The sequence below is a fragment of the Poromitra crassiceps genome, assembly GCF_964638095.1.
Source record: "Poromitra crassiceps genome assembly, chromosome: 1".
NCBI lineage: Eukaryota > Metazoa > Chordata > Actinopteri > Beryciformes > Melamphaidae > Poromitra > Poromitra crassiceps.
In genome coordinates, this window is record NC_139623.1 from 53,411,649 (window position 1) to 53,439,232 (window position 27,584).

Consider the following 27,584-nt stretch of genomic DNA (forward strand, 5'->3'; position numbering starts at 1 on the left):
TTGAGCCTAAGTGAATGTTTAAGGCGAATCTGATGAAATTCCATCAAGGCGTTCCTCAGATATGGTGTTAACAAACATCCGTATGGACGGACGGACGGACATCCGTACGGACGGCCGGCTGTACGTACGTACGTACGGACGGACAACCCGGATCCATAATGCCTTCGGCCTGGCTTCGCCGGCGGAGGCATAAAAATACCACTTTTTATTTTTGCTGCAAGTGAAATGTTTTATGGTCACTCATGATTCAGTAGGTGGCTGGTTGGCTTGGTTCCAGGTTTAAAACTGTTTTTTTGAAATGTCTATGGAGAAAATGAATGGGGAATTCTCTGATGGAACGGGAGCTGAGAAAAAGTGAGTGGTCAGTGTGTGAAGCTGAACACACTTTAACTAATTAAAGTGTTTTAATTAAACTAAACTTAAAATTGCTTTAAATTAAACGAACTTTAACTACGGTAATAGAAAAAGGCAACAAAGTAGAGAAAAGTGAACTCTTGCCCTCTGGTTCAGGCGACAGGAAGCCAGCTGGACTGATCTCATCCTGAAGCTGTGACCACATGATCACCGTGAAACCACTCTGAGACAGCCTCCAGGCAATGCTAACCAAGTTACAGTGATTTCAACTTGAAAGGGACAGTCCACCCTAAATCTAAAATAAATATTTGTCGTCTTACCTTTAGTGCTATAATTTAAATCCATCTAAATGAGATCTTTTTGGCATGAGCTGCCGAGGTTTGGAGATATTGGCCGTAGAGATGTCTGCCTTCTCTGGATGGCACTCTGATTGTGGTGCTCAAAGCGCGCACACACACACACACACAGAGCAATGTCTCTTTCCAGAAATCATGACCCGGTTACTCGATAATCAACAGACCTTGTTGGCATGAAGGAACAATTTTCTTTCAACTGAGCTACATATGCTAGCTGCTACTTTGTTCAACACTTGAGTTCTTGAGAAGTGCTACATAAGTCCTATATAAGTATATATATCCCAGTATGTGGATTATCTGCAGTAACCAGGTCATGATTTCTGGAAAGAGACATTGCTGTTGATTTTTTCAAATGTATTTTTTGGTGTGTTTTTGAGCACCACAAGCCGAGTGCCATCCAGTTCCATTGTATTGGAGAGAAGGCAGACACCTCTACGGCAGATATCTGCAAAACTCCAACCAAAACGATCTAGATGGATAAATAGCACTACCGGTGAGAGGGAAAACATGGATCTAGATGGATAAATAGCACTACCGGTGAGAGGGAAAACATGGATCTAGATTCTAGATGGATAAATAGCACTACCGGTGAGAGGAAAAACATGGATCTAGATTCTAGATGGATAAATAGCACTACCGGTGAGAGGGAAAACATGGATCTAAATGGATATATAGCACTACCGGTGAGAGGGAAAACATGGATCTAGATTCTAGATGGATATATAGCACTACCGGTGAGAGGGAAAACATGGATCTAGATGGATAAATAGCACTACCGGTGAGAGGGAAAACATGGATAAATAGCACTACCGGTGAGAGGGAAAACATGGATAAATAGCACTACCGGTGAGAGGGAAAACATGGATAAATAACACTACCAGTGAGAGGGAAAACATGGATAAATAGCACTACCGGTGAGAGGGAAAACATGGATAAATAGCACTACCGGTGAGAGGGAAAACATGGATAAATAGCACTACCGGTGAGAGGGAAAACATGTCTTTTGGAGTGAAGTGTCTCTTTAACCCTGTTTACTGCTGACCTTTCAAAGTGCGTCCAGTCAGATGTCAGCTTTGTGTGACATACACAGAGCTGACAGATGGAGAAGTTGTGACAGTAATGTTTGTGTCCCAGATTCCAGAGTTTTACAAAGATACTCCATCTTCTTATTTTCTTTTTCTTTCAGAGTGCGGACTATCTTTGTTTATTTCAACATTGTCCATAATGTTACAATATAACATGTTACCAAAACCTCAGGGGGAAAACTGGATTTAGCAATTTAATCTTAGCAATAGCAGCAACAATGTGTTCTTCCTGCCGTCCTGATATGAACTCTTGTGCGATGACGTATCAGCGGGCCGAATAGAGCGACTGCACATCACGTGTTGGCAGCTGAGCTCACCAGAAACTTTCACTACTTCACTTCACTCCACCTGCCAAGACAGCGCTCAGAACCAGACTCCAGACGACGGCCCGTTACTTGAGAATGTGACACAGACAGAACCTGCCAACACGTCAGAGGGGCTGGAGGCAATTTCCCAGCCGTGTGTGTGTGTGTGTGTGTGTGTGTGTGTGTGTAGGGGCTGGTTTTACAAATATTGAAAAATCAACTCGAACTGATTCATTTGTTTGATCCGATGTAGATCATTCATAAAATACGGAGATCGATCTTTTAATATCTTGCCTTTTCCCGTGGAACCCTGTTAGACTGGCGTCTGGGTTTAAAAGCTAAAAGTGGTTGTTTACACACGGCACTAAAGAAAGGACTTATCTGGTCAGTCTCCCTGACTGTACAGTCTGTGGTGTTGCACAAATTATCTTCGGCACTCAGCCTGCAGCCTCGTGCCTACGACCGAATCACAGCAGTGCCGATATTAGCCAACAACAGCACTCCCTCTCGTGTGATATTGCTTAAATATAGACCTGCTGCTAATAGTGACTGCTGTAATGTGTTGGTCATGTTCAATAAAAAGCACATTCAGGTAAGTGCTTTGGGGTCAATTCTGAATGTTAACAGGAATCTTTTTTAATAATGCACCAGGTTAGAGGGTTCCTTGTACAACTTACATTATTAGTTCTCTGCAAATCTCTTTTATATCCAAGCAAAATTGGTATGGTTAAGTGAAATATCCCTGACCGAATAGATTTAGAATAGAATTAAATAGGAAATTGAATCGAACCGGGACCTTGTGAATCGGAATTGAATCGATTTGGGAAATCAGTGGCGATAGCCAGCCCTATGCGTGTGTGTGTGGCTATGTTAAGTTAAGTTAGTTAAGTTAATATATAATAGATAACTTAACTTATCCAGCCCTATGCGTGCGTGTGTGTGTGTGTGTGTGTGGCTATGTTAAGTTAAGTTAGTTAAGTTAATATATATAATAGATAACTTAACTTAACTTATCCAGCCCTATGCGTGTGCGTGTGTGTGTGTGTGTGTGTGGCTATGTTAAGTTAAGTTAGTTAAGTTAATATATATAATAGATAATAGATAACTTAACTTATCCAGCCCTATGCGTGTGTGTGTGTGTGTGTGTGGCTATGTTAAGTTAGGTTAATATATATAATAAATAGATAACTTAACTGAACTTATCCAGCCCTATGCGTGTGTGTGTGTGTGGCTATGTGAAGTTAAGTTAGTTAAGTTAATATATATAATAGATAATAGATAACTGAACCAGCCCTATGCGCGCGCGTGTGTGTGTGTGTGTGTGTGTGTGCGTGCATGCGTGCGTGTGTGTGTGTGTGCGCGTGCGTGTGTGTGTGTATGTGTATGCGTGCGTGCGTGCTTGCGTGTGTGTGTGTGGGCGTGTGTGTGTGTATGTGCGTGCATGCGTGTGTGTGTGTGTGGCTATGTGCAGTATGATTGCAGACCAAAGCCAGTATCTCTCTCTCTGAAGGGTTGTTGTTGATATTGTCATCTTGTTAGAGGAAGACCAGAAAGACAGCAGGCAGGCAAACCAAAAATTAAAGGACGGGAACTTCGCAGAAAACGGAGGAGAGAAAGCCCAGAGAAGACGGATCAAAGAAAAGTAGAAAGAGAGGAAAAAAGTAGAAAAAGAGGTGAGTCGTTGAAAAGCAGCTGAGGTTGGGAGAGGCTGAGTTCTCCTGCTAGTCGTCTGGAGGTTAGTAGCACCGGACAGCCAAACCAGCGGCCTCACTCACAGCCAACAACACCTCTGTGAAGCCTCAGTGCCTCTGAAGGGATTTTGATTGGAATTGTGCTTAAATTCTCCTTTCTGTCAGAGGTCAGGGTGTGCAGCTGTTCTTCTCTCTCAGATGAAGGCCATGCATGACTCCCTGCTGACCTTCTGGACATACATGTAGGACTTTTGTCTGCAACGTTCGTGTTTTTACATGCATCGCTTTCCTGAACAACACCTCTCTGAACGGGGAGTCCTGGTGGATGGCAGGATTGCCTGGTTAAATAGTCAAATGGTCAAATAGAAAACGCAGGGTTTCAGAAAGTCCGATATAAAGCCCCTCTTCCACCACATCGACTAGACTGTACTCGTCTTTTTTTGGTTTTCTATTAGGCAAGTACCAGGCACCATAATGTGATACCTGGTACTTTTTTTAAGTAGCACCTCCGTCGAGGTTCCAAGCGAGCTGAGATGATACCAAAAGGTGACGTGAAAATGCTGCAGACTGCTGATTGGTCAGAGAGAATCGCCATCATTGTGCACACGTATGCTAATGCTAGCTACGGAGTGCAGTGGAAAACCAAGCGGTCCTACCAAGAGCCAGTATTTGAGCCGAGTCGCGTCAAGTCCATGCAGTGGAAAAGCGGCATAAGACTTTTTAAGACCATAGGAATTCTACCTGAAGTTGTGAATTGTGAAAAGCAGCTAATTTCTGACTAAACACAGCTCATGAAAGTTGTGAAACTATAAACAGGCAGAATAAGAAATGACTAGTGAAGGAACTTGAAGTCCGGCTGCGTTGAGTGAAGCAGACAGGATGCAGATTGTTCTAACTCGGTTCTGGAACTGGAATCATCTCAAACCCTGAACGACCTCTAGCCCAGAGGTTCTCAAACCTTTTCATGTCAAGGACCCTAAACTGATGCAAATTAGACCATGGACCCCCTATCTGATAAGATTTTGTCCCAGGGTTCCCCCTCTGATAAGAGTTTTGCTTTTAGATGTTTTATTACAAAAAGTGTATGAAACCCGTGACCAAAATAGTCATAGCATTAAGTTACTTTTCATCATCTCTATTTTGTTTCCCTATTTCTTTGTCTCATTGGAGGGTTATTTATTTATTTATACATGTTCCAACTAAACTCAAACTCCTTGAGCGTCTGAGGCATCACAAAGGCTTCAGATGGGCTGAGCAGAGAGAAAATCAAAGAAGATGCTTTGGAAATAACAAACAGGCTTCCCCACGGACAGCCGGTCTCCACGGAGACTAGGGAGGTTGGGGGGTCCTGAGCATTACCTTCTCCAGCTGGGGTCGGGGGGTGGGGACAGGTAGGCGGAGTTATACGGAGAGCTGTCCACCTGAGGACATGACTGGTTAAGGCAACAACATGGTTATAGATTATAGATTACAGCATAACAGATTACATGTAACTGAAGTGGAGTACTATAGAAAAATGGTAACTGCACTGAGATGTGATCTAAAAATTCCCACAGAAATCAGATTACAGATCCTTTGGAAACATACATTTAAGCCTAATCTCATTATATTTTCGAGTGCCCCTCGCTTCTCGATTTACCCCTTGTAGAGGTAAAAGGGGGAGTGGTTGAAATCTTCCCCCATGAAATGGGACAACCCTTCAAGACCCTGATCAGTATTAGACAGAGTAAAATCTATTCATGCTATCATGCTCAAATCAGCCTAAAACAATGTTGTAATGTTAGCTTTGTAAGGTTAGCCAGCTAACTTTACAATATTGCTTTATGGCTGATTTGTGCATAACAGTCCATTTCAGAGACAGCATACTAGCGATTTTTTTGGTTATCTATCTATACTATAATGACGATAGCGTCTGTGTCCCTCTCTGTCTCTCTGTCCTTCGCGTATCTCGAGAACCGTTGGTCGGATCAACTTCAAACTCGGGGAGTGTGCTGATGGTGACCCGACGGACTGCAGTGCCCTGTTTCCGTGCGATTCGGACTTGTCTTCAGTTCTGCTCCTTCAAGCCCTAAGCCCTGTCATTGATGGGTCGTTGACAGTAGTGAGAAAAGTAAACGTAGTGTCTTGACAGTGAATGGCCCCCATTCACTGTCAACGACACTACGTTTACTTTGATGTGAGTAAATGAGGGGGGCCGGCCAGTATCCCTCCTCAGGTTCCAATTAAAAAATGTCTTGCAAAGAGGGCAGCATGAAATGAGCAGAGAATGGTGTATTAAGCTGAATAAGCAGCATTAATATTCATGTGAAGGGGAAATAATCAGTAGAGCTCAGTGATCTTAGTTAAGTGAGATTTCTAAGAGATTTTTATGTGGCTATAATGGTAATGAGTCACGCATTCGGAAATAATATCCTCTAGGGCAGTGATACTCAACTTGCGGCCCGGGGGCCAGATGCGGCCCGTGATAGGGTGCAGAGTGGCCCCCCGACAATTTCCTAATTCACAATGAAAACTAAGGTTAAATAAAATTTGACTGAGCTCCAGCTAAATTGTCAAATATGGCTGTCTGTTCGCCACCCAGGCACTTACAGTATATGTATTAACTATGCAAAAAAATGTGAGACTAAACTCCGGCTGACACCCCAACATCCTACAATCTGCTACAGAAAAATGTATATTAATGTTTATTGACTGGCACCTTGCCTCCTGTCATTTTGCAAAAGTGGCCCCCAGGCCAAGCAAGTTGAGTATCCGTGCTCTAGGGCCACGCCACTTCCGGGAACCCCCATCCTGTGTAAGTAGGGTTCCCAGAGTAAAACCTGGCTATTTCCACAACTGCTTATGGATGAGCATCATCTGCTGCATGCCATCGAGAACCGTTGATCGGATTGACTTCAAACTTTGGGAGTGTGCCCTGTTTTCATGCAATTCGGCATAGCGCCACCTACTGGCAACATAAAAAGCGCTTTATCTCATCCATTCATCTGATCGACTTCAAACTTGGTAAGTGTGCTGCTGGGAACCTGACATAGAGCAGTGCAGAATTTTGTGCAATTTGGGACAGCGCCACCTACTGGCAACACAAAAAGTGGTTTATCTTGAGAACTCTTCATCCGATTGACTTCAAAATTGGGGAGTGTGCTCCTGGGAACTCGATGGAGTGCGGTGCTGCATTTCATGCAATTTGGACTTATTCTAGGACTGTCTGTATGTCCTTCGCGTATCTCGAGAACCGTTTGTCGCATCGACTTCAAACTTGCGCTTAAGGGGAGTAGTGCGGCGCTGAATTTCTTGCAATTTGACATAGTGCCACCTACTGGCATTATCTTGAGAAACATTTGTCCGATTGTGACTTCAAACTTGGGGAGTGCGCTGCTCTGACCCCGATGGAGTGCGGTGCCGCACTTCATGCAATTTGGACTTATTCCAGGACTGTCTGTATGTCTGTCCTTCGCGTATCTCGAGAACCGTTTGTTGGATCGACTTCAAACTTGCGCTTAGGGGGACTTGACAGAGTGCAGTGTGTGCGCGGGGGGGAAGCGCCCACGGGGTGGTGCATGGGGGAACGGGCACTGCACTAGTGCTTGTAATAAAGAAAAGGTCCACAATTAGGGTTGTGCGATGTCAACCAAATAGCGATGGTTCCACAGTGAAACATTACCATGGACGATGGCGTCCTTGTCGGGGCGGGGCGTGTGGGCAGACAGCACAGAGCACTCAGCAGAAAGAGGGAGGCAGAGGGTCTAGTGCTGAATGAAACTGAGGCTGCTTATACAGCGTTCAAGATAACTTGGACCGCTGGAAAAAATTGGTTCCGACCTGTAAAAAGTGAATTGAACGGTCGTTCAGGCAGGAATTACAGCTCGGAAATTCGGGTATCATTCAGAGCTCCGGTTTCGCCGAGTTGACATCACAGCCACATCAAAATGGCAACTTGCATCGTTAATGATAATCACAGAATTAGACGTTTGTTGATGTTTTAACACACAATTTGAGGTCTTAATTATGTTTCATATGTGTTTGTGTCATCTGTGTTTCACTCTGTGTGAAATTCAGCATGTTCGGTTAGCATTGTTCGCTAGTAGGTAGCTACCATGCTAACGCGGGTTGCTATAGCAACAGTTTGGTTTCCCCCCCGAGCGGGAGGTGCAGCGTGAACGCAAATCTGTCCGGGTCGGAGGTTCCGTGTTGAAACTTACGGCGGTCCGAGTTGTCTTGAATGCGGTATTAGCCTGTGTTGGATATAGTAATTAATGAGTCATTACTATCTATTAATATGTTTATTTGCCACATTTGAGCATATTTGCGCTCACAGATGGACATCACGATGGTCCGATGTAGAAGGCTCAGAGATCGTCCATCGTGCCAACCCTACAATAGATTGAAACGACAAGATAATGGGTTTCATTTGATTTGACCATATAAAAATAGTCAATATATACAGAGTGGAGTACACCCAAAAACGTTGAAGAGGTGCAGACTAACGAAATATAAAACTAATATAAAGACAGACAGTTGCACACTCAAAGAATTCTCCTCTGCTGTGTTTAATGGTATTATATTAACCAAAATAGAAAAAATCTCTTCATGGAAGAGTGACAGGACTTTGCTCAAGCCTACTACACTGATAACTGTGTTAGTGACAGAAAGCAAAAAGAAACAAATAAAGCCGGGCAGCTGGACCTGCTGTCTGTGGCTCAGAGTGAGTCTGAGCTGAAGGATACTTGTCGGTTCCGGTACGGTCGGACCGGAGAGACGAAGCGGCGGTCTCTCTGCACTCGCTCCACCAGACCGTGATGCCGAGTCGTGCGGCTCGACTCCAGAGCCAAGGGGAAGGAGCCCTGAGAGAGAGAGAGACAGAGAGAGACAGAGACACAGGGAGAGAAAGAGAAAGAAAAAGAGAGGCGAGGCAGAGAGGGAGACAGAACAGAGACACAGAGAGAGAGAGAGAGAGACAGACAGAGGGAGAGAGGTAAGGCCAAGAACAACTATTAATGTCTGCTCAAAGACATCAGATGACAGGAAATGACATCATAATTGCGAGGCGGCTGGCCATCAGACACCTGGAGGTCCTGAGGGTTCCTGCCGATCTGGTTGACGTTGGGCAGGGAGCCGCCGTAGTACGGCCCCTGGTTCCTCGCCAGGCGCACCTTCTGAGCCTGGAGCTGAGGGAGGGGGAGGAGAGAGGAGAGGAGAGGAAGAGGAGAGGAGAGGAGAGGAAGAGGAGAGGAGAAGAGAAGAGGGGAGGACAGGAGGGGAGATGGGAGGAGGAGAGAGGCAGTGAGCAGTTAGATGAGAAGACCTGAGTCCTTCACAGAAAACTCTGGAGATATTAAGATTTTTCTACATAAAGCCATAGCAGTGGGTGGGTATGTGAGTATGCAGCTCTCTGGCACTACTGTCCTTATTATTAATATTATATTACTGAATGTTAAAGTCACCAACGATAGCCAGTCAAAGTCAATATCATAGACAGCAGCTGTGTGAAGTCATCACAAAAGTTCAAAAGTACAAAAGATATTCAAAGGTTACAAACTTTCCAAATATCTGCTTCCACTGGAAAACATGATTACTAAGAGCTGCTTTGTGCTTTGTTTAAAAGGCCTTACTTGACTTCGGTCGTGAAAAAGAAAAACTAAAATTAGAAGGTGCAGATTCAATGAGAACAGCTCCACTATTTATCTATTTATCATTTCATCATCAATAGATTTAGTTGAGTTGAGTTTAGTGTTACAACATGCTGTGGAGTGGGATGGCCCTGAGCAGACTGCAGCTTGTGAGAGATTGTGATAAGATTTTAGAGACATGCAAATGGTGTGTGCAGATGGTGTGTGCACCTCTCTCTCAAAGTACTGCTAAAAACACAAATCACCCCAAAATCCCATGAAATTGTAAAGAAACAGGTCCAACTAGCAGCCACATGCTGCTAAATTTAGACTGGAGTGGCAGATAAGTTAAGGTGCGTTCACAGCCAGCATGTTCTGAGCTGTTCACAGAAACTCTGTAGTGTTTTCTCATTTATTTACTTTTTTCCCTGACTTCCCCCCCATTTTCTCCCCAATTGTAATATAATGTAATTGACCTATCGCTAAGCCCCACCCCCCCGTGCTCACTCGGACAAACACAGGGCAGGCTGACTAGAATAATGGCAGCCGTCACTGTCAAAGTTATATCCCAAGACGCTCTTCACGCTCTTTTTGAGGCCTGATATCGTCTAGAAGCCATCAGAAAGTACTTCACTAGGCCATGGAGGGCGATGTACAACATTTAAAGCTATCGATAAAAAGAAATGCGATACGTGCATGCCTGGAAACGGCTTTAGTGAATCTTTAATCAAACGTTTGAACGGAGGAAGACAGCGGGTGGAGATAACAGGCGACTCACATCCAGAATTGACATTCACTGAGAGTAACCCCTCCATGGATTATATAGCCTATATGCCGAATTGAAGAGTGGTGCCTGGTAATCTATTTCATGTACCTCTGTATAATCAAGAAACGTTAAATAGTGTTGATGTTTTTCATAGCGACACAACGGCATGCACGCATGGGTGGTGGTGTAGCAGATCAGCAGAGGCATAGCTTACAGCTTTTAACATCATGTTTTCCTACTGGATCTTTTCTCTTTAGACTACAGTGTTTCCCATACATAAAGGAATATGTGGCGGGCCGCCACAAAAGGATTTTGACCGCCACAAAAAGATGTTGACCCAAAAAAAATATATACTTTTTTTTTAACTTTTTTTTTACAGTGCACCTGAACGCAACATGCAAGATACCCGCTGAATAAGTGTCCAATAAATGTTCATGTCATTCTGGCCAATACTTCTGTTATAGCATTTCAGTCTGGAATATGGAATATCTTTCAATAATCTATGATTTAGCTGCTAAATTGTCAAATACCGCCATCTGTTTGCTACCCAGGCACTTATGTATGTACTTAACCTAACTAACTTAACCTAACTAACTATCCGGTGTGCACAACAATGTCAGCCTAAACTCCGGCTGACACCCCAAAAACCTACAATCCGCTACAGAAAAATGTATATTGTTTGTTTATTAACTGGCCCCTCGCCTTCTATCATTTCACGAAAGTGGCAAAGCAAGTTGAGTATCCCTGACCTATAGGGAGAAATTTAGTTTGTCATTGTAAAGCACAGCACAGTAATGATGACATGTTCTTCATAGATCTAGCCTTTTCATTTTGCTCTTAAGCTTTCTCAAAGTACACCAAATTCAAGCATTTTACTTTAAAATGTTTAAAAAAAATCTCATGGGGGCCGTGCCCCTGCACCCCGCTAGGGGGTCTGCGGTCCCCCACGACAAATACTCAAAATCCTGTGGGAAATACTGGACTACCTCACATTTATTTGGACGGGATTAACGGGATTAATTCCCTCGTTTTAGGGTTTGACTGGTGTCTGGCGATGTTATAATCACATCAATCAATGTGCCTCCTCTTCACTAGTCTCCCCTCTCTCTTCTACCTCTTCACCAACTCATTACGTGCATAACGTAATGACTGGAAACTCTCATAATTCAGTATTTTCTTTTGCCGACTTTATGAATACCATGATGATTTCCTGATACCTTTTGGATCATGGAAGCCAAATGAGGGAGAAGACTCATCTCGCTGTCACCACGATTGCAGATTTAACGTCCAAAACAGCAGCATTGTGGATGTGAGTGGATCTACATTTACTAGTTTCTTATTATCCATTGCCTGGCCTCCCAGGATACCTCGTAATGTTGCATTTACCCCCATGCACATCGTTTGACTTTTGTTTTCAATTTATAACTGTATGAAACACCATAAAACCAGAGGAGAATCCCGATTTCTTCTGCTTCTCTATGGAGCCGTAGGCTCAGGTTGTCCGAGTGTATGGTAGAGCTGCACGCACTGTGATTTGCTAGTCTGCGTTCGGGGCAGGACTTAGCCATAGGTCAATTGTACTTGGCCAATTCCCCCTGCTGTCCCAGTCATTGCTCCACCCCCTCTGCAGATCTGGGGAGAGTTGTAGACTAGCACATGCTTCCTCCAATACATGTGCAGTCACCAGCCGCTTCTTTTAACAGCGAGGAGTGTCACCGGCAGGACGTAGAGTGTAGGAGGATCAAGCTATTCCCCCCAGTTCCCCTCCCCGCCCCGACCGTCCAGAGGAGGCACTAGTGCAGCGACCAGGACACATAATCCGGCTTCCCACCTGCAGACACGGCTAATTGTGCCTGTATGGAGTGGACGCCCGACCAAGCCAGAGGTAGCACAGAGGCTCGAACCTGCGACCCTCGTGTTGGTTGGTTGGCAGGGAATCTACCGCTGCACTACCTGGACGCCTGTTTCTCTTTTATCGAGTTCATTTTCCAGGTGAGAACACCGTTCAAAATAACCACTGAAATGCCTGAAAATGTGACCTGAATAAGTTTCTAAAGCACTGCTTGCATCACAAGTAGAGCTGCAACTAACGCTGTATTTCATTATGGATTAATCTAATGATGGTGTTGTCCATCACAGGTCCAGAGTCGACACTAGTTGGGTTCAAATTGCGCATTAAAATCCTGAGTGGAAACACCAGACAATTCAATAAAACCTCCAAATATCGCAAAAACGTTTTCACGCTTGAGGGATGCGGAAAAGTAGGGTGTATCGATAACAGGAAATGTGATAAATGTAGTGGAAACAGCTTTAGCGAATCTGTAACCAAACTCCATTCAAAAACATGCAGTTTTAATCGAGGAAGACAGCGGGATAACAGGCGACTCACATTCCAGAATTGACATTTTATTCACTTACAGTAAACCTCTCTGTGGATTATATGCCGAATTGAAGAGTGGCGTCGTCTGGTAATACATTTTACGTACCTCTGTATAAACAAGAACCGTTAAATTAATATGTGATGTTTTTCATAGCGAGACAACGGCACGCACGTGTAACGTTAGCAGAGGCCGACAGCAGATTTCCTCCACTTCAGTCTGAATATCAGGCTAGGATGTTTTCTCTTTACCTCACATTTATTCAGAGAACGGGGTTAATTTCCCTTGTTTGAGGGTTTGACTGGCTTCTGGCCAAGGTCCTTGAATCGATCAACAATGTGCTGCAACCTCTACAGGTACAAACCCACCTTTTCAGACTAGAATTATACGGGGACTTCTGTTATTGTTTGATTTTTTTAAACCCCACCCCCCCATAATTTTTGAAGTTAATTTTTTGTCTTTGATTATTGTTTTTGACGTGGACTCTAGAATTCTTGTTTTATTTTTGATTTTTGGTCACTACATTGGGTCCTTGAAATGCCCTCTACAAAACTGACGACTGATTTATTATGATTTATTACAGGAGTTCACCGACGGCCTTTCTGGTGAAGCATATGTAAGCGTATCATATGTGAAGCCAGTCCTGCATCTCTTCAGAACAGAAACTCTGGCAGAAAAGGATGCAGACACAAACCTTACCAAGGCAATCAAGTCAAAAGCCCTTGACTACCTGGAGGAGAAATACAGTGACCCAGCCACACAGGTAGGAATGGGAATTGATAGATTTCAATGATGCCAAATAATGCCATTTTCAATCCTGCCTATTGATCTGATTCTGTATCTATCCCATTGATTCTTTATTAATTTTCAACATGGAATTTCATTCCATATTTCATTCCTATCCTCTACATGCAGGAGCTGCTGCTGGACATCAGTTCCTTCATGGACCCCCGGTTCCAAACAAGCTACATACAGTAAGTGCAGAGAATGGTACTGTACTGTAGTCACCAGCGTTCATGTCTCAAACCAGCTAAAGTTAACATGCTAGTTTTCTTGACAAAAAAATCTGTGAGTGTTGTTAGAGGGTGGAGGGAGAGAGGAATGGAGGGGTAAAGGTTTGTCACAAGTTTTAAATCAAAGAATTGATTTGGATACATAGGTAAAACACAGCTTGTTCGGCTGAAGCCATGCACTTCAAGTGTTGTTAGATAGCTGCCCTTACATTGTAGAGAATCCAGTCAGTGCACAATAGTAGTGAAGTCAGTGTTTTTCATGTTTCAAAAACATTAAAGAGTTGAGTTGTGTCTCACACTGAGACACAGAGAAAATTGCAGCTGTTTGAAAAACAAATAAATGTTGCTGGAAGGATTTCTTATCCAAGTTCTCATCCTTGCATTATAATATAGAGCAGTTTGTTGATTGTGATGTTTGAATGTGGTAGGCAAATGCTCCATTGTGTTTTAAATGTATTAGTTAATATTGCACTGAAACTTGAAAAAAAAAACTAAATTAAATCGAAATTGCAATATCAGTCAGAAAAATCGCAATTAGATTTCTTACCCAAATCGTTCAGCCCTATTTGTGATATCCGGGAGACTAAGAGTCATATGTTTCCTTTGTATAAAGATAAATGGTCTGTTGATTTATGGTATAAACCAAAGTTGTTTAACACATTGACTGCCAGCCCTTTTTTCAATGCTGTAGGTAGGTTCTGCCAGGTTTTTTTTTGAGGATTCTGGCTCATTTTACAAGAGCCGAGGATTCTTTTCTGTTAAGACTTCGTGAACAACAATCATCTAAAAAGAACTAATAGAATGTGTGCTTTCTCTGTCTAAAAGAGTTAGTTTGTAGAGTTAGTAGTTATGTAGATATTAGCCGTTGAGTACAGCATGGTTTCAGAGATTTTCAGAGAGTTTTGAGATAAATGGATTTTTAGAACCACCTCACGTGCCTGTGATTATGGGTGCCCTTGGGCAAGTCTGTATACTGTATTGTGTGTGTGTGTGTGTGTGTGTGTGTGTGTTCATTCCTATCCTCTACATGCAGGAGCTGCTGCTGGACATCAGTGTGTGTGTGTGTGTGTGTGTGTGTGTGTGTGTGTGTGTGTGTGTGTGTGTGTGTCTCCAAACTCCTCCCTCCGTCTGTGCTGCTGCTGCTGGCTCCTGCTGGCTCCGCGGCCGCTCTCGGGCAGTCTGGATTACTGTAAAACGGGCTCGTTCGTTTCTTGAGGTGTCGGCTGAGAGCTTTGAAGAAGCTTTTGCGATTCTGGTCTTATTTATGCGCAAAGGTACTCGAGTGTGTGTGTGTGCGCGCGCGTGTGTGTGTGTGTGTGTGTGTGTGTGTGAAATCGAAAGCGTTTTCGCCCAGCTATTTCCTTGAAAATTAGAATGGCTTTCTCCCGCGGACCCGTGGCTGTTTTTTGCTCGGCTTTCTCTCTGTCTGGAGAGCACTGTCGCCACTTAGTGGTCGGTAAAATAGATTATACACATTCTCTTCCTCCAATATTGGTATAGGAGACGTAAAAGGGGTTGATCGATGTCCCACCGTCAAAAAAAAAAAGATGTTTATGTAAGCCGAGATATCTCGTCCTTGGCACTCAACGGTTGGATCATGTAAGCCGAGATATCTCGTCCTTGGCACTCAACGTGTTAAATATACATACTGTACTACAGCATGCGCTGGGGCCTGGGACGCGTCATCAGTGATGTTAACTGGGGTCGTGAGGTGTTTTGGGTCTATCAAACATCATACACCCTCGCCCAGTTGCCCCTTTCGGAACTGCTAACATAGCTTACGCTACTATGCAGTCCCTTATTAGTACACCGCCGATCAGGGCTGTAGTGGTGGCTAAACGCACGTAAACGGCGTTTACGTACCTTTCTCAATGCTCTGCAGCGTTTAGGCACCTTTTAAGATCGTTTACTCACATGTTTAAATCGTTTATGCACACTTATTATTGCACGAGTTTTAACACGTTCGCGTAAACTCCGTTGATGCGGAGACCACGTCAAGCATGTCACACACCAAAAGAAAAGAAAAAAGATTACACATGGGCATGGCACTGACCAGGATCTCCGCGAACCGTAGCCTATTTTTGTGGAGCGCTCCGCGGGAAAGGTACACGGCCCCGGTCACGTTGGTGCCTTTATCGAGCTGTGCTTGCCTGCCCAGACAGCGCTCCCTTCAAACAACTTAACGGTGCCATTGTGCCAATGATGCGCGATGCGCATTTGGAGACGTGCATTTGGAGACCAGCTGATGGTGAGCTGAACATAGGTAAGGTTGGTTAAAAATGTGTGTCCGGAGTGGGGAAAATCATATAGGCTCACCGTTTTACAACTGAAGAGTGAATCACTGGTGTAAGAAACATGATTGATTTCCCTCTGATCAAGTAAAGTTTGTAACATTAGGTGCGTGCGAGTCGACTTGAATAGTCCAGGTTAGGGATGTTCATCAATTATCGAAAATCGATAATCGATCGTTAAGGATTGGAATCGATCCTGTGGCATTTGGATCGATTTTTTAATTATTAAAAAAAAAAAAAAAAAAATTTTTTTTGACTAGGTTTGGGTGGAATTCGTTCCTCCTCGCCCCACTCCATTGCACAGCCGACTAACGTGAGGTGGAGCTTCATATAGTCTCTAGTTTTCTGGCTGGGCACGGGCCTTTGTGCCAACAAAACTGTTTTAAACATGGGAAATTCACACCGGCATGCGCCGGGGACAGCAGTGTTGGAGAGGAGACACATTGAAATAAAGAGTTCATTGAGGAGAACACGTTGTCTTTCGTATTTTCTGCCATAGGCATTCATTTTGTAAAAAAAAAAAAAAAAAAAAAAAAAAAAAAAAAAAAAAAAATGAAAATATTGAAAATTTTCTAAGTATTAATAAAATCGATGATCGATAATTGATCGTTAATATTCACCGATTATCGATTTTGGAAAATTTTCAAATTGAACATCCCTAGTCCAGGTGCTACTGTATAAAGCCAATATAATACGACCATGTTGAAAACTACCGTAAATTCCGGACTATAAGACGCACCGGTCTATAAGCCGCGGGACCAAAATTGACTATTTTTTTCTTCTATAAGCCGCACCGGTCTATAAGCCGCGGGTGTTTTGATGTTTAATTACCATATGAAAGGGTTCGTGCACAGAGAGGAATGTCGGGAAAGAGATGGCTGTTTGGGGAAGCTCCCATTTATTAACATTTCAACAAAACAAAACAAAAGTCAGGTCACTAATCCCCAGACAAAATCACACAACAATAGGCTATATGTGCAGCAAACCTGTAACCAGAGAAGTCAAGTCACTAATCCTCGTCTTCCTCTTCTTCCTGCGTACTGAAACCACCAAAGTCCTCATCTTCAGTGTCGGAAACGAACAGGTTCAGGGTGGCTTCGTCAACCACTCTCCTCTCTCCTTCATTGTCACTCAAAACCAACGAACTCCTCTTCGTCACTGTCGGCATCGAACAGCCTCTGAAGCCTCTGACGGCCCTCAGCTGTGGCGGCGTCATCCTCTTCATCCCGCAGCAGTCCAGCGTTTTGGAACCCGTTGGTGATTGTGGATGTTTTCACACTCCTATAATATTCCGTGCTGAGACAGTTCCTCCTGCTGCACCGTCCAACGCCTCACCATTGACTCATCGATGCCCAGGTTACGCGCGGCTGCTCTGTTTCCCTCTTTTAATGCGAGATTGACTGCTTTCAACTTGAAAGCTGCGTCGTGTGAATTTCTGCGTACCTTCCCCATGGTAAGTGAGAGTGTTGCTTCTACTGCTCGTTCTCATGCTGTCGAGAACGAGCAAAGCTTTTTTTTGGTGAAAGAATCCTCCAGGGCGCTTCTTGTAACAGTCCGAGTGAGTGGCAGGTCGAACGTCAAAGGCACTTCATCCATATTTATGATCTGCTCCGGTTCGATGGAATATTCCTTGATCTTCCTTTGTGTGAATTCGCCGAAGTTTGTGATTTTCTCCTGGTAGTCGGGGGAGGGAGTTGATGGCCGAGTGGCCGTTTGCTTACCGTAATTACCATATGTAAGTGGTCACGCACAGAGGGGATTGTCGGGAAAGAGATGGCTGTTTGAGGAAGCTCCCATTTACCGTATTACCGTAACATTTCAACAAAACAACATAACACAACACCACCGTTGTTTATTTTTACAGTGCACACAGTGTCCGCGGTGTGGTGAAAAGAGGGCAAGAGAGGAAATTAAAACAGAAGTGGATTTATAGTTAGAAAGAGTGCTAAAAAAGAGAGATTTTATTTGTATATTTTTTTTTTTTTCTGAAAAAATCCATAGATAAGACGCACCGTTATATAAGCCGCAGGGGCCAAAAAACGGGAAAAAAGCCGCGGCTTATAGTCCGGAATTTACGGTATCTAGAAACATACTGGTGTTTGTTGTGCCGAGATCTGTATAAATAAATATTGGCTGACTAAAATTTAGTGGCCAGAGTGGCAGAACCACTTTTATTTCCATGTACAGTAGCTACAGTATGTTGTCTACCTATCCTTGCCCAATGTGTTTGTGGACAGTTTGAATTATATATTGGTATTCAATAATCACAGATTCAATCTGTCTACATACTTTTAGCTATAAAGCTGAAGCTGACAATCACAGGTACAGTGTGTGTGAGAGAGAGAACTATATTACTCTTCAAACTGTATATACTGGGTTCATACAAGGTCCTTTAAAGTAGGCTACCTACTGTATAATTTAACTTTTCATACCTGGAGAAATTCAACAAATGTTCAATAAATACATTTTATATTGATTGTTGGGCCTAATTATTTGTAAAGTCACAACACATTAGAGATGTGTGTAGTTCAGTTTGCTCTCAAATGCACCAGGTTGATGAATTTTACTTTCAAATGTAAAAAAAAAATCTTCCGGGGGAGAATCCCCCCGGACCCCCCTTGAGGGGCAAGGCCCATCCCATAGCCAGCTACTTTTTCTATCTGGCTGGCTACTCAGAAATGTGGGGGAACCCCCTGATATACCTTATAGGGCTATATGATTCAGATTAAGTTGTTCTATATACTCTCATATTTTGTCTTGTATATCGGTCACGGAAGCTTATTTATCCGCCGTTATAACACTGCCGGTGCCGCGTGAGAAAGCTGCCTCGAGTCAAAAGTATAGTTTACCCACCTTTTTTTTTACCACTACAGCACTGCCGCCGATGTAGCCTAAACAGGTCGCTCCGTCTGCTAAATTTTTCAAACTACTCGATAAAGTTTCGCAAATGAAATTTCAAATGTACTTACGGACCGAAAAGGGTTGTGTGAACCTCCGCGCATGATGTAGAAACAATAGCGCCACTAATAAACATGTTTAATCCCTCACTGAAACCCGGGTCTCATTTCTTCAAAATGAATCAGCTACAAACACTCGTCTTCTTCTGCGCTGCTGTCATGGGTGGTGCGCATATAGCAACCATAGCGCTCGCTATCACTTCCGGCCCCTGGCGGCCGGAAGTGGCGCTTTTGTAGTTTTTTGAAACTTTTGGAGTTTATTAGTGGCGCTATTGTTTCTACATCATGCGCGGAGGTTCACACAACCCTTTTCGGTCCGTAAGTACATTTGAAATTTCATTTGCGAAACTTTATCGAGTAGTTTGAAAAATTTAGCAGACGGAGCGACCTGTTTAGGCTACATCGGCGGTGTACTAATAAGGGACTGCGTAGTAGCGTAAGCTATGTTAGCAGTTCCAAAAGGGGCAACTCGCCCAGTAGACCCAGCCGAGGCCGATTAAGACCCTGACCCGCGTCCCGGAAGCAGCCGCTCACGGATCAGCCTTCCTACTCTGTCTGCAACGTTGCCCGCGGAAGGGTAGCACCCCCAATCCACTGCAATAGAGTTAGTGCTACACCGCAGTATTGAAAGACCCTTCGGTGCATGGAGGTCTAAGGCCCTGTGGGTGACTCCAGGCCGCGCTCCTCCTACGTCTCACCAGACCCTCCCTGGGGAAAAGGCAATCCTACCATGGCGTACCATGGGCAGAGAGGATGGCTCAAGAAGGCCTGTACGCTGCACGTCATTCCCCTGCGCCGAGCACCTCGCTCTAGCCTGAAGGACCCCAGGCCGCGCCGATCTTTACACAGATTTTCAGGAGGCTAATCCGTAGCGTTTGTGGATTTCTCCCTCACGAGAGAGCCAGGCTGGGGTGCTAAACCCATCCCGTACCGGATGCCGTCTCTCCGACCGTCAACTGTCTCTCCAGCTTGTCACCAAACTATACTTGGTTGTCACCTAGTCTATTCCTAAGTGTCACTGGCCAGGGGAGCCAGGATTCTATGTTTAAATATACATACTACAGCATGAGAACCTATCGTCTCATAAAAGACAGTTACTGTGCAGAGCCTTATGTGAAGTTTGATTTGGACAGACGAAAAAGGTCCCTGTGTGCACAGTTACGATCTGGAACTCTGCCCCTGGCCCTGGAGACTGGTAGGTTTAATGCTACCCCTGAAGAAGACAGACTGTTTGTTTTGTGATTTGTGTGAAATTGAGATTCATTTTCTGTTCTATTGTAGAGCTTATGATGATGCAAGGGAGATACGGTACTCTTTAGTCAAATGTCCTCTATTTATATTGTTTTTTTATTTTTTATTTGATGATTATGAAAAACTTGAGTTGTGTTTTAAGAAAGGAACCGGCTTCTTTATAGGACATTTTGTCTGCCAGGCCTGGGAGCAAAGGCAGAACGTTTTGTTTAGAAAGTGATGTTTCAGGAGTATGTTATATTGTTTTTTAGATGTACCATTGTAGCACTGACTTGTTGTTGTTGTACTGTATATGTAATGTCTGTCAAGTGCATGACACATGAAATCAAATCAAATCAAATCAAATGAACAACAGATTTTTATTTTATTTTATTTTTTTACTTTTGAAAGTAATGTTCCTGTCCATGCTAGCAGCTATCAAACCAGGCCAGAGTGTGGAGGCCTGCAGCCAGGGTGCCAAATTAACTTTTTTGGCTATAGTGAACCTTCACCTTTTTACCAGCCACTCAATAAGATTACAATAGTTGCTGTTTTTGTAGCTGGTGATTTGGCTGCTGGCTGCTGGCTGCAGCGGGTGATGAGAGCTGAGTAATGATTGGCTGCTGGCTGCTGGCTGCAGCGGGTGATGAGAGCTGAGTAATGATTGGCTGCTGGCTGCTGGCTGCTGGCTGCAGCGGGTGATGAGAGCTGAGTAATGATTGGCTGCTGGCTGCTGGCTGCTGGCTGCAGCGGGTGATGAGAGCTGAGTAATGATTGGCTGCTGGCTGCAGTGGGTGATGAGAGCTGAGTAATGATTGGCTGCTGGCTGCTGGCTGCAGCGGGTGATGAGAGCTGAGTAATGATTGGCTGCTGGCTGCAGTGGGTGATGAGAGCTGAGTAATGATTGTCCAGTGAGGAAAATTATTCCTGAGGTAAACCGGTGGACAGGTGAGGAGGTTGGACCTGACTCAGTCTCAGGCTTAGTGATTCCCTTCAAGGAGAAAAGTTCTGTGACTGTAAGGGTGCTTTCTCACTGGCGCCCCGGTACCGTTCCCAAGCACACTTGTCCCCAAATTGACCCCAGTTTCGGAACATTTGACGAGTGTGAACATTGCGTTGCATTCCGTCCCGTTCCACGCCCGGGCACGCAGCAGGGAACCGTGACAGGATCCACTCGAAAAGGTGGTCTGGGGAGCGCTTTGGCGCGCCCGGGCACGGAACACTTGCGAGTGTGAAAGCCAACCGTTTCAAACCTCATAGACAACACACGGGCGAGGATAAACTCCCGGCATAGTTGATGACGCAAGTGCACTCTGTTCCGTTTCAGAGCGCGGACGAAATGTTGTAATGTGAAAGCTGACCAGCGGGGGAGAGGGGAGGGGAGGCAATCGTTCCTGGGTGCGGAACAGAACAGAACGGAACGAAAGCAATCGTTCCCAGTGAGAAAGCAGCCTAAGAGAGTACCGCAGGGATGATGTCTTTTTGTAGAGTTATCCAGAAATGGTCACCATGGTGGTTCTTAACTCATTCAGGGCCAATGACGTCTTTGACGTGTTATCAGGAATAGCCCAGAGGGCCAATGACGTCTTTGACGTGTTTTTGTTTTTATTGGTGCAGCGCCTGCAGCAAACACTTGCCCAGCCTGTCACACAGACACAGGTCCCTGCCTTCAAAGGGTAGCCGACAACACGCGATCAAACACATACCGCAGCTGTTTTTTTGAAATGGGGGAGGTGGCAAGAAGACAAAAGCCGTGAGAAACGCTTCCTCTTTGCAGAGTAGGAAAGAGACGCCATTGTGTACGGTTGTGACAGTGTGCTGAGTTGAGTTGAAGTTGAAGTTGAAGAGATTACAGTAGCTAGTAGCCTATAGTCGTCAGTTTAGTTAGCGTTAGTTAGTTGTAGTATAGTCTGTAGTTTAGTTTAGTTAGTTAGTTGTAGTAGTCATAGTCTAGTCAGTCATGGTGAAGTCAAAAGAAAAGACCAAACACCGCATCGCCCCTCGGCGCGGCGGTGCCCGAGCTGTTCGCCTTGCTGCTGGCCTTGCTGCTGGGCAGCGCACACTGGATGAGATGTTTGCGGTTGTCACACCCGTGACCACCATCGATCCGGTCCCAGCGCCTGGTCCCAAACCCAAGCCTCCTGTGTCCCAGCTCGAACGAGACGAGACTGAGTCAGAACTTAGTGACGAGGAGGAGATCGGGGGCAACACAACAGACATGATTCCCCAGGACGAGCCATTTTCCAGGGCGCATTTGCGAGACGAGACTGAGTCAGAACTTAGTGACGAGGAGGAGATCGAGGGCAACACAACAACAGACATGATTCCCCAGGAAGAGCCATTTTCCAGGGCGCATTTGCGCCGTGCAAAGACGCCCCGGGATTACATTGAAAGTGACTTTGACTCTCAGCCATCAACCTCCCATTCTTCTGAAGAGGAGATGGTCACACCGTCGCCAGCTGTCCATGTCGAGGGCGAGGAGGACTGGAATCCAATGCGACAGGACCCCGATGATCGTGGTAAGGAGTAATTTTGTTGTTTATATATATGCATATTGTACAGACAGTACCAGTACCAGTACCAGCTTCACGCACAAAGTCCCAGTGATGATGTCATCACACTCACACAAAGTCCCAGTAATGATGTCGTGTGTGTGTGTGTGTGTGTGTGTGTGTGTGTGTGTGTGTGTGTGTGTGTGTGTGTGTGTGTGTGACTACTGACTACACTGTCTCTGCATTCTATGATCGTATAGTTTACTGAGACTAGTACACTACACTGTCTCTGTACTAAATGTGATTATATAGTTTACTGAGACACTACACTGTCTCTCTGTACTAAATGTGATTATATAGTTTACTGAGACACTAGTACAATACACTGTCTCTGTACTAAATGTGATTATATAGTTTACTGAGACACTACACTGTCTCTCTGTACTAAATGTGATTATATAGTTTACTGAGACACTAGTACAATACACTGTCTCTGTACTAAATGTGATTATATAGTTTACTGAGACACTACACTGTCTCTCTGTACTAAATGTGATTATATAGTTTACTGAGACACTAGTACAATACACTGTCTCTCTGTACTAAATGTGATTATATAGTTTACTGAGGATATGTTGCTTTTATTTCAGATGAGGACGAGCCGAGTGTTGCAGAACCCACCACATCTAGTAAACAACCGAGATCAAAAGGTAAGATCTTGTTTCCCTCTTTTGTGTCTTTGTCCAAAATGGCTGATCTACAAGCTCACATTTATACATGTTGTGTGTGTGTTGTAAATTGTATTGTAATGTATGTATTTCTTTATTTACAGGCCGTGGTGCAGATGGAGAGCGAATGGAGGGACAGCAACCCAAGAAGAAGGGGAAAAAGAAAGACACCAAAGGTATTAGGGCTGCACGATATTGGAAAAAACTGGCATTGCAATATTTTTTTATTCTGCGATATATATTGCGATATGAAAAAATACAGGAATTTTCACCAAAAGACTTGAATAGGTCTATCAAGCCTTGCCCGTTTAAGAAGGTGGTCTAGTGTGGGTAACCTGCATGGTTGACGTAGTAGGAGAGTGTGTTTTTAGCCACATTTGCAGGATGCTAAGTGAGTAAAGGTACTATAGTTAATAGGAAAGAGCTTAGAACGTCACAGAGAGGGCGTGCATTACTGTAGGCTATGAGTTAATTTGCCTTACTTGACATTGCACATTCTGCGATGTGACTATTGCACATGTGCACATTGCGATGACGATGCTGAAACGATATATTGTGCAGCCCTAAAAGGTATGTTCATTTTCCCTCTTTGCCCAATATAGCTGATCTACAAGCTTGTGTGTGTGTGAGTGTGCTATAGTAATGTATTTGTATTTCTATATTTTTATAACACCTATCCTGTATCCAGAGCAGCAATGGTACTGCATGGATGAGGTGCCGTGGGAGCCGGAGGACATCCCGTTCACTGCTGTTCCTGGCCTGCTGAACAGTGCTGCTGCGCTGGAGTCGGACAAGCCGGTCGACTTCCTTGAACTCATCCTTACGGAAGAGCTGCTCCAGTATGTTGTGGACCAGACCAACTTATATGCACAGCAGACAATTGAGGCTGGCGCAACAAGTGTGAGGATCGAGGCATGGAAACCTGTTGACATTCCAGAACTGAAGGCCTACCTAGGGCTCCTTTTCCTGACTGGGCTCATTGTAAAGCCTGACCTAAAGACTTACTGGTCCACGAGCGAGGTGATGGAGACCCCCTATTTTGGTAAGACAATGTCCCGAAACAGATTCCAGATCATTACACGTTTCCTGCATTTTACTGACAACACAGCAGTGAGAAACAAGGATGACAGGTTGTTCAAAGTCCGCCCAATCTTAGACATGCTAGTGAACAAGTTCCAGGAACTCTACCAGCCAGGCCAGAACATCTCAATAGATGAAGGAACTTTACTGTGGAGAGGCAGATTGAGTTTTAAAGTTTTTAACCCACAGAAACCTGTGCGTTACGGTATAAAAAGTTATGTGTTATGTGAGTCCCAGACAGGATTTTGTTATAATTTGATGCCTTATTGTGGAGAGGGTAAATCTCTTGTAGATACAGTGTGTGGTCTCCTGTTGGGGCTGGAACAGCAGGGCTACAAACTGTATATGGATAACTTTTATAATTCTGTTACCATGTGTGATATCCTGCTAAATCTGGGGACACATGTATGTGGCACACTGCGAAAGCATAGAGGAGAACCACCAGCTGTACACCATGCTGAGAAGGCCACCCTGCAACCAGGGGGCAGAATTGCCTTCCACACTGACCGGGTGCTGTGCTTGGCATGGCGGGACACAAATGTTGTCAGAATGGTGTCCACATTTCACCAGGACGAGATGAGACAGGTCTTGACATGGAAGAAAGGTGTGAGGGGGAAGGTGGTGAAGGAGAAGCCTGTCTCTGTGATAGAGTATAACCAGTCGATGAACGGTGTTGATAGGCTAGATCAAATGATTTCGTACTATCCGTTCATCAGGAAATCCTATAAATGGACTACTAAATTTGTCATGTACATGTTCGAAATCTGCCTCCACAACGCCTTCGTCCTGTACAGAGCTAAAAACCCACAGGGCACAGTGCAGACCATGCATGCATTCCAGGAGAGTCTGATACAGGCGTGGACCACTGCCACAAAGCTCCATAGAGCTCCATATGCTGACCGTCCGAGTAGGCTGTCTGCCAACCTGGCAAAGCATTTCCCTGTCAGGAATGACCCCACCCCCAACAATGACAACCCAGCAAAGCGATGCAAAGTGTGTAAGACCAACGACAAGAGAAAGGAGACACGTTTCCAGTGCAACTTCTGCCGCATCCCCTTGTGCAGGGTCCCCTGCTTTGAGGTCTACCATGACACTCTGAACTATAAAGACTAGGGGTGTCACGATACACTAGGTTCACGATACGATACAATAGATGATATTGGGTTCACGATAACAATACGATACGATATTTTTTGCGATCGATTTGTAATTTGAGGGGGCATCTTTCATGCTAATTTGAGTAATTTCACCATTTTCATCCTCCGTGTCTGTAACGTCCCTCGTCTGTTCAAACAAAGCAATGAAAAGGAGAGCGAGCATGCAATCAGATGCAGATCAGTGCCACCATGTTCAGCTTATTTTTCTCGCGATATGAGATTTCATCTCAACGATACATATTGTCACGTTTTGATATCGCGATATATTGTGGGACGATATATTGTGACATAAAGAGTAAATTCCCCTCAGTGGTAGAACGAACTCCCCACTGAGGTCAGGACGATTTTTTTGCGATCGATTTGTAAGTTGAGGGGGCATCCTTCACGCTAATTTGAGTAATTTCACCATTTTCATCCTCAGTGTCTGTAACGTCCCTCGTCTGTTCAAACAAAGCAATGAAAAGGAGAGCGAGCATGCAATCAGATGCAGATCAGTGCCACCATGTTCAGCTTATTTTTCTCGCGATATGAGATTTCATCTCAACGATACATATTGTCATGTTTTGATATCGCGATATATTGTGGGACGATATATTGTGACATAGAGTAAATTCCCCTCAGTGGTAGAACGAACTCCCCACTGAGGTCAGGACGGCCGAATCCCTGCCCATCTTTCGCCGAAGATTGAAAACTCCTTTTCTTTTCTCAACTTTTTATTTTAGTTTTCAGTGAGTCCACCTTTGAAAAAAAAACTCACCTTTTCAAGCTCCACTTGAGTCCCTCCTGAACTAACCCTTTTGATGTAGCATCTCCCCCCCCCCTTCTCCACCCCAAACCCCCTCCCCCCATCCCCCATCTAGCATCTCCCCCCCCTTCTTCACCCCAAACCCCCCCCCCCAAAAAAAAAAAAACAAAAAAAAAAACAAAAAAAAAACATTGATGTTTTACTCTACTGCTGCAAGGGTGTATCTGTGTAGATGATGTTCCACAGTTGATTCCACTAATGTTGACAATGTGACATTGTAAGTCGCTTTGGATAATAAATGACGAAATGTAATCTAAAGAGACACACATGGGCCCCGCGCACACACATTCACACTCACACTGAGTAAACTGCATTGTTGAATGTAAAAAAAGCACTTCATGTGTATATATATATTATTATTTTTTTGTCATTTGTATCATAACGAATAGTATTTACATGTCTGATGTCAATACAGTTCAAAATAAAAGAATTGAGAGCGAGATCTGACTGAGATTGTCTTCTTTACAAAAATGCATTTTTCTCCTGTTTCTCTTCTCAAACAGACTTTTTGGGTGAAAACAGGGTGTATATAAATGGCTATAAGTAGAGTACAGAACATGCTAAAAGCTCACTTTTTTTTCCTGGTGAACCCAGAGACGTACATCTTCATTTTGAGGTATTGCAAATCACTCTGGTGCTAATAGATAATTTACTGTGGGTCTTGAAAGATGACCAACAATTATGAAAATCTTTGGCCTGTGCTAAATATTGGCAGTCCTAAACTGGCCCTGAATGAGTTAAGGGGAAAGTGAATGGGATTTTTACTATGGGGATTTCAGTTAAATGCATAAAATAAGCTCTGTGGTTAACAAAAGTTTATGAAACAGCAAAGTTTGTGTTCAGCAAGATCATCATCACAAACAAGGACCACTTTCATGATTTTTGAAGCCCAAATTTCAGAAAACGCTTCAAAAGTCATAACAGTGTTCCACCACGTTTGTGAAGATGATCTTGCTGAACACAAATTTTGCTGTTTCATAAACTTTGGTTAACCACAGACCTTATTTCATTTTTAAGCGAAATACAAAAATCCCATTCACTTTTCCCCTTGCGAACCAACATGGTGACAGTTTGTGGGTAAGCCTAATACAAAAACATGTCATCCCTGCTGAAAATGTACACATTCACTGGCAAATTAAGAAATCTACTTCAACTTAGGCTATGTAAAACATGACATATTTTTGAGTTATTTATGTCACATTTTCTTTCAAACAAAACTGTAAGATTCATACTTAAATCGAGCATTTGGGCATAATTAAACCACAATTTTGTCGGCCTGCACTGCCTGCG

At 44.0% G+C, this 27,584-nt stretch overlaps 1 protein-coding gene across 1 annotated transcript in view; it reads right to left on the reverse strand.

The window, feature by feature from the left end:
* Positions 1–27,584, reverse strand: part of LOC310788208 (CREB-regulated transcription coactivator 2) — a 132,756-nt gene that overhangs the window by 95,163 nt on the left and 10,009 nt on the right. The window contains exons 2-4 of the mRNA XM_083649745.1: positions 8,855–8,956; positions 8,516–8,632; positions 5,151–5,212 (exon numbers count right to left, since the gene is read on the reverse strand). Of these exons, the coding sequence (XP_083505871.1) occupies positions 5,151–5,212; positions 8,516–8,632; positions 8,855–8,956 (281 nt within the window). The remainder of the gene's footprint in view (positions 1–5,150; positions 5,213–8,515; positions 8,633–8,854; positions 8,957–27,584) is intronic.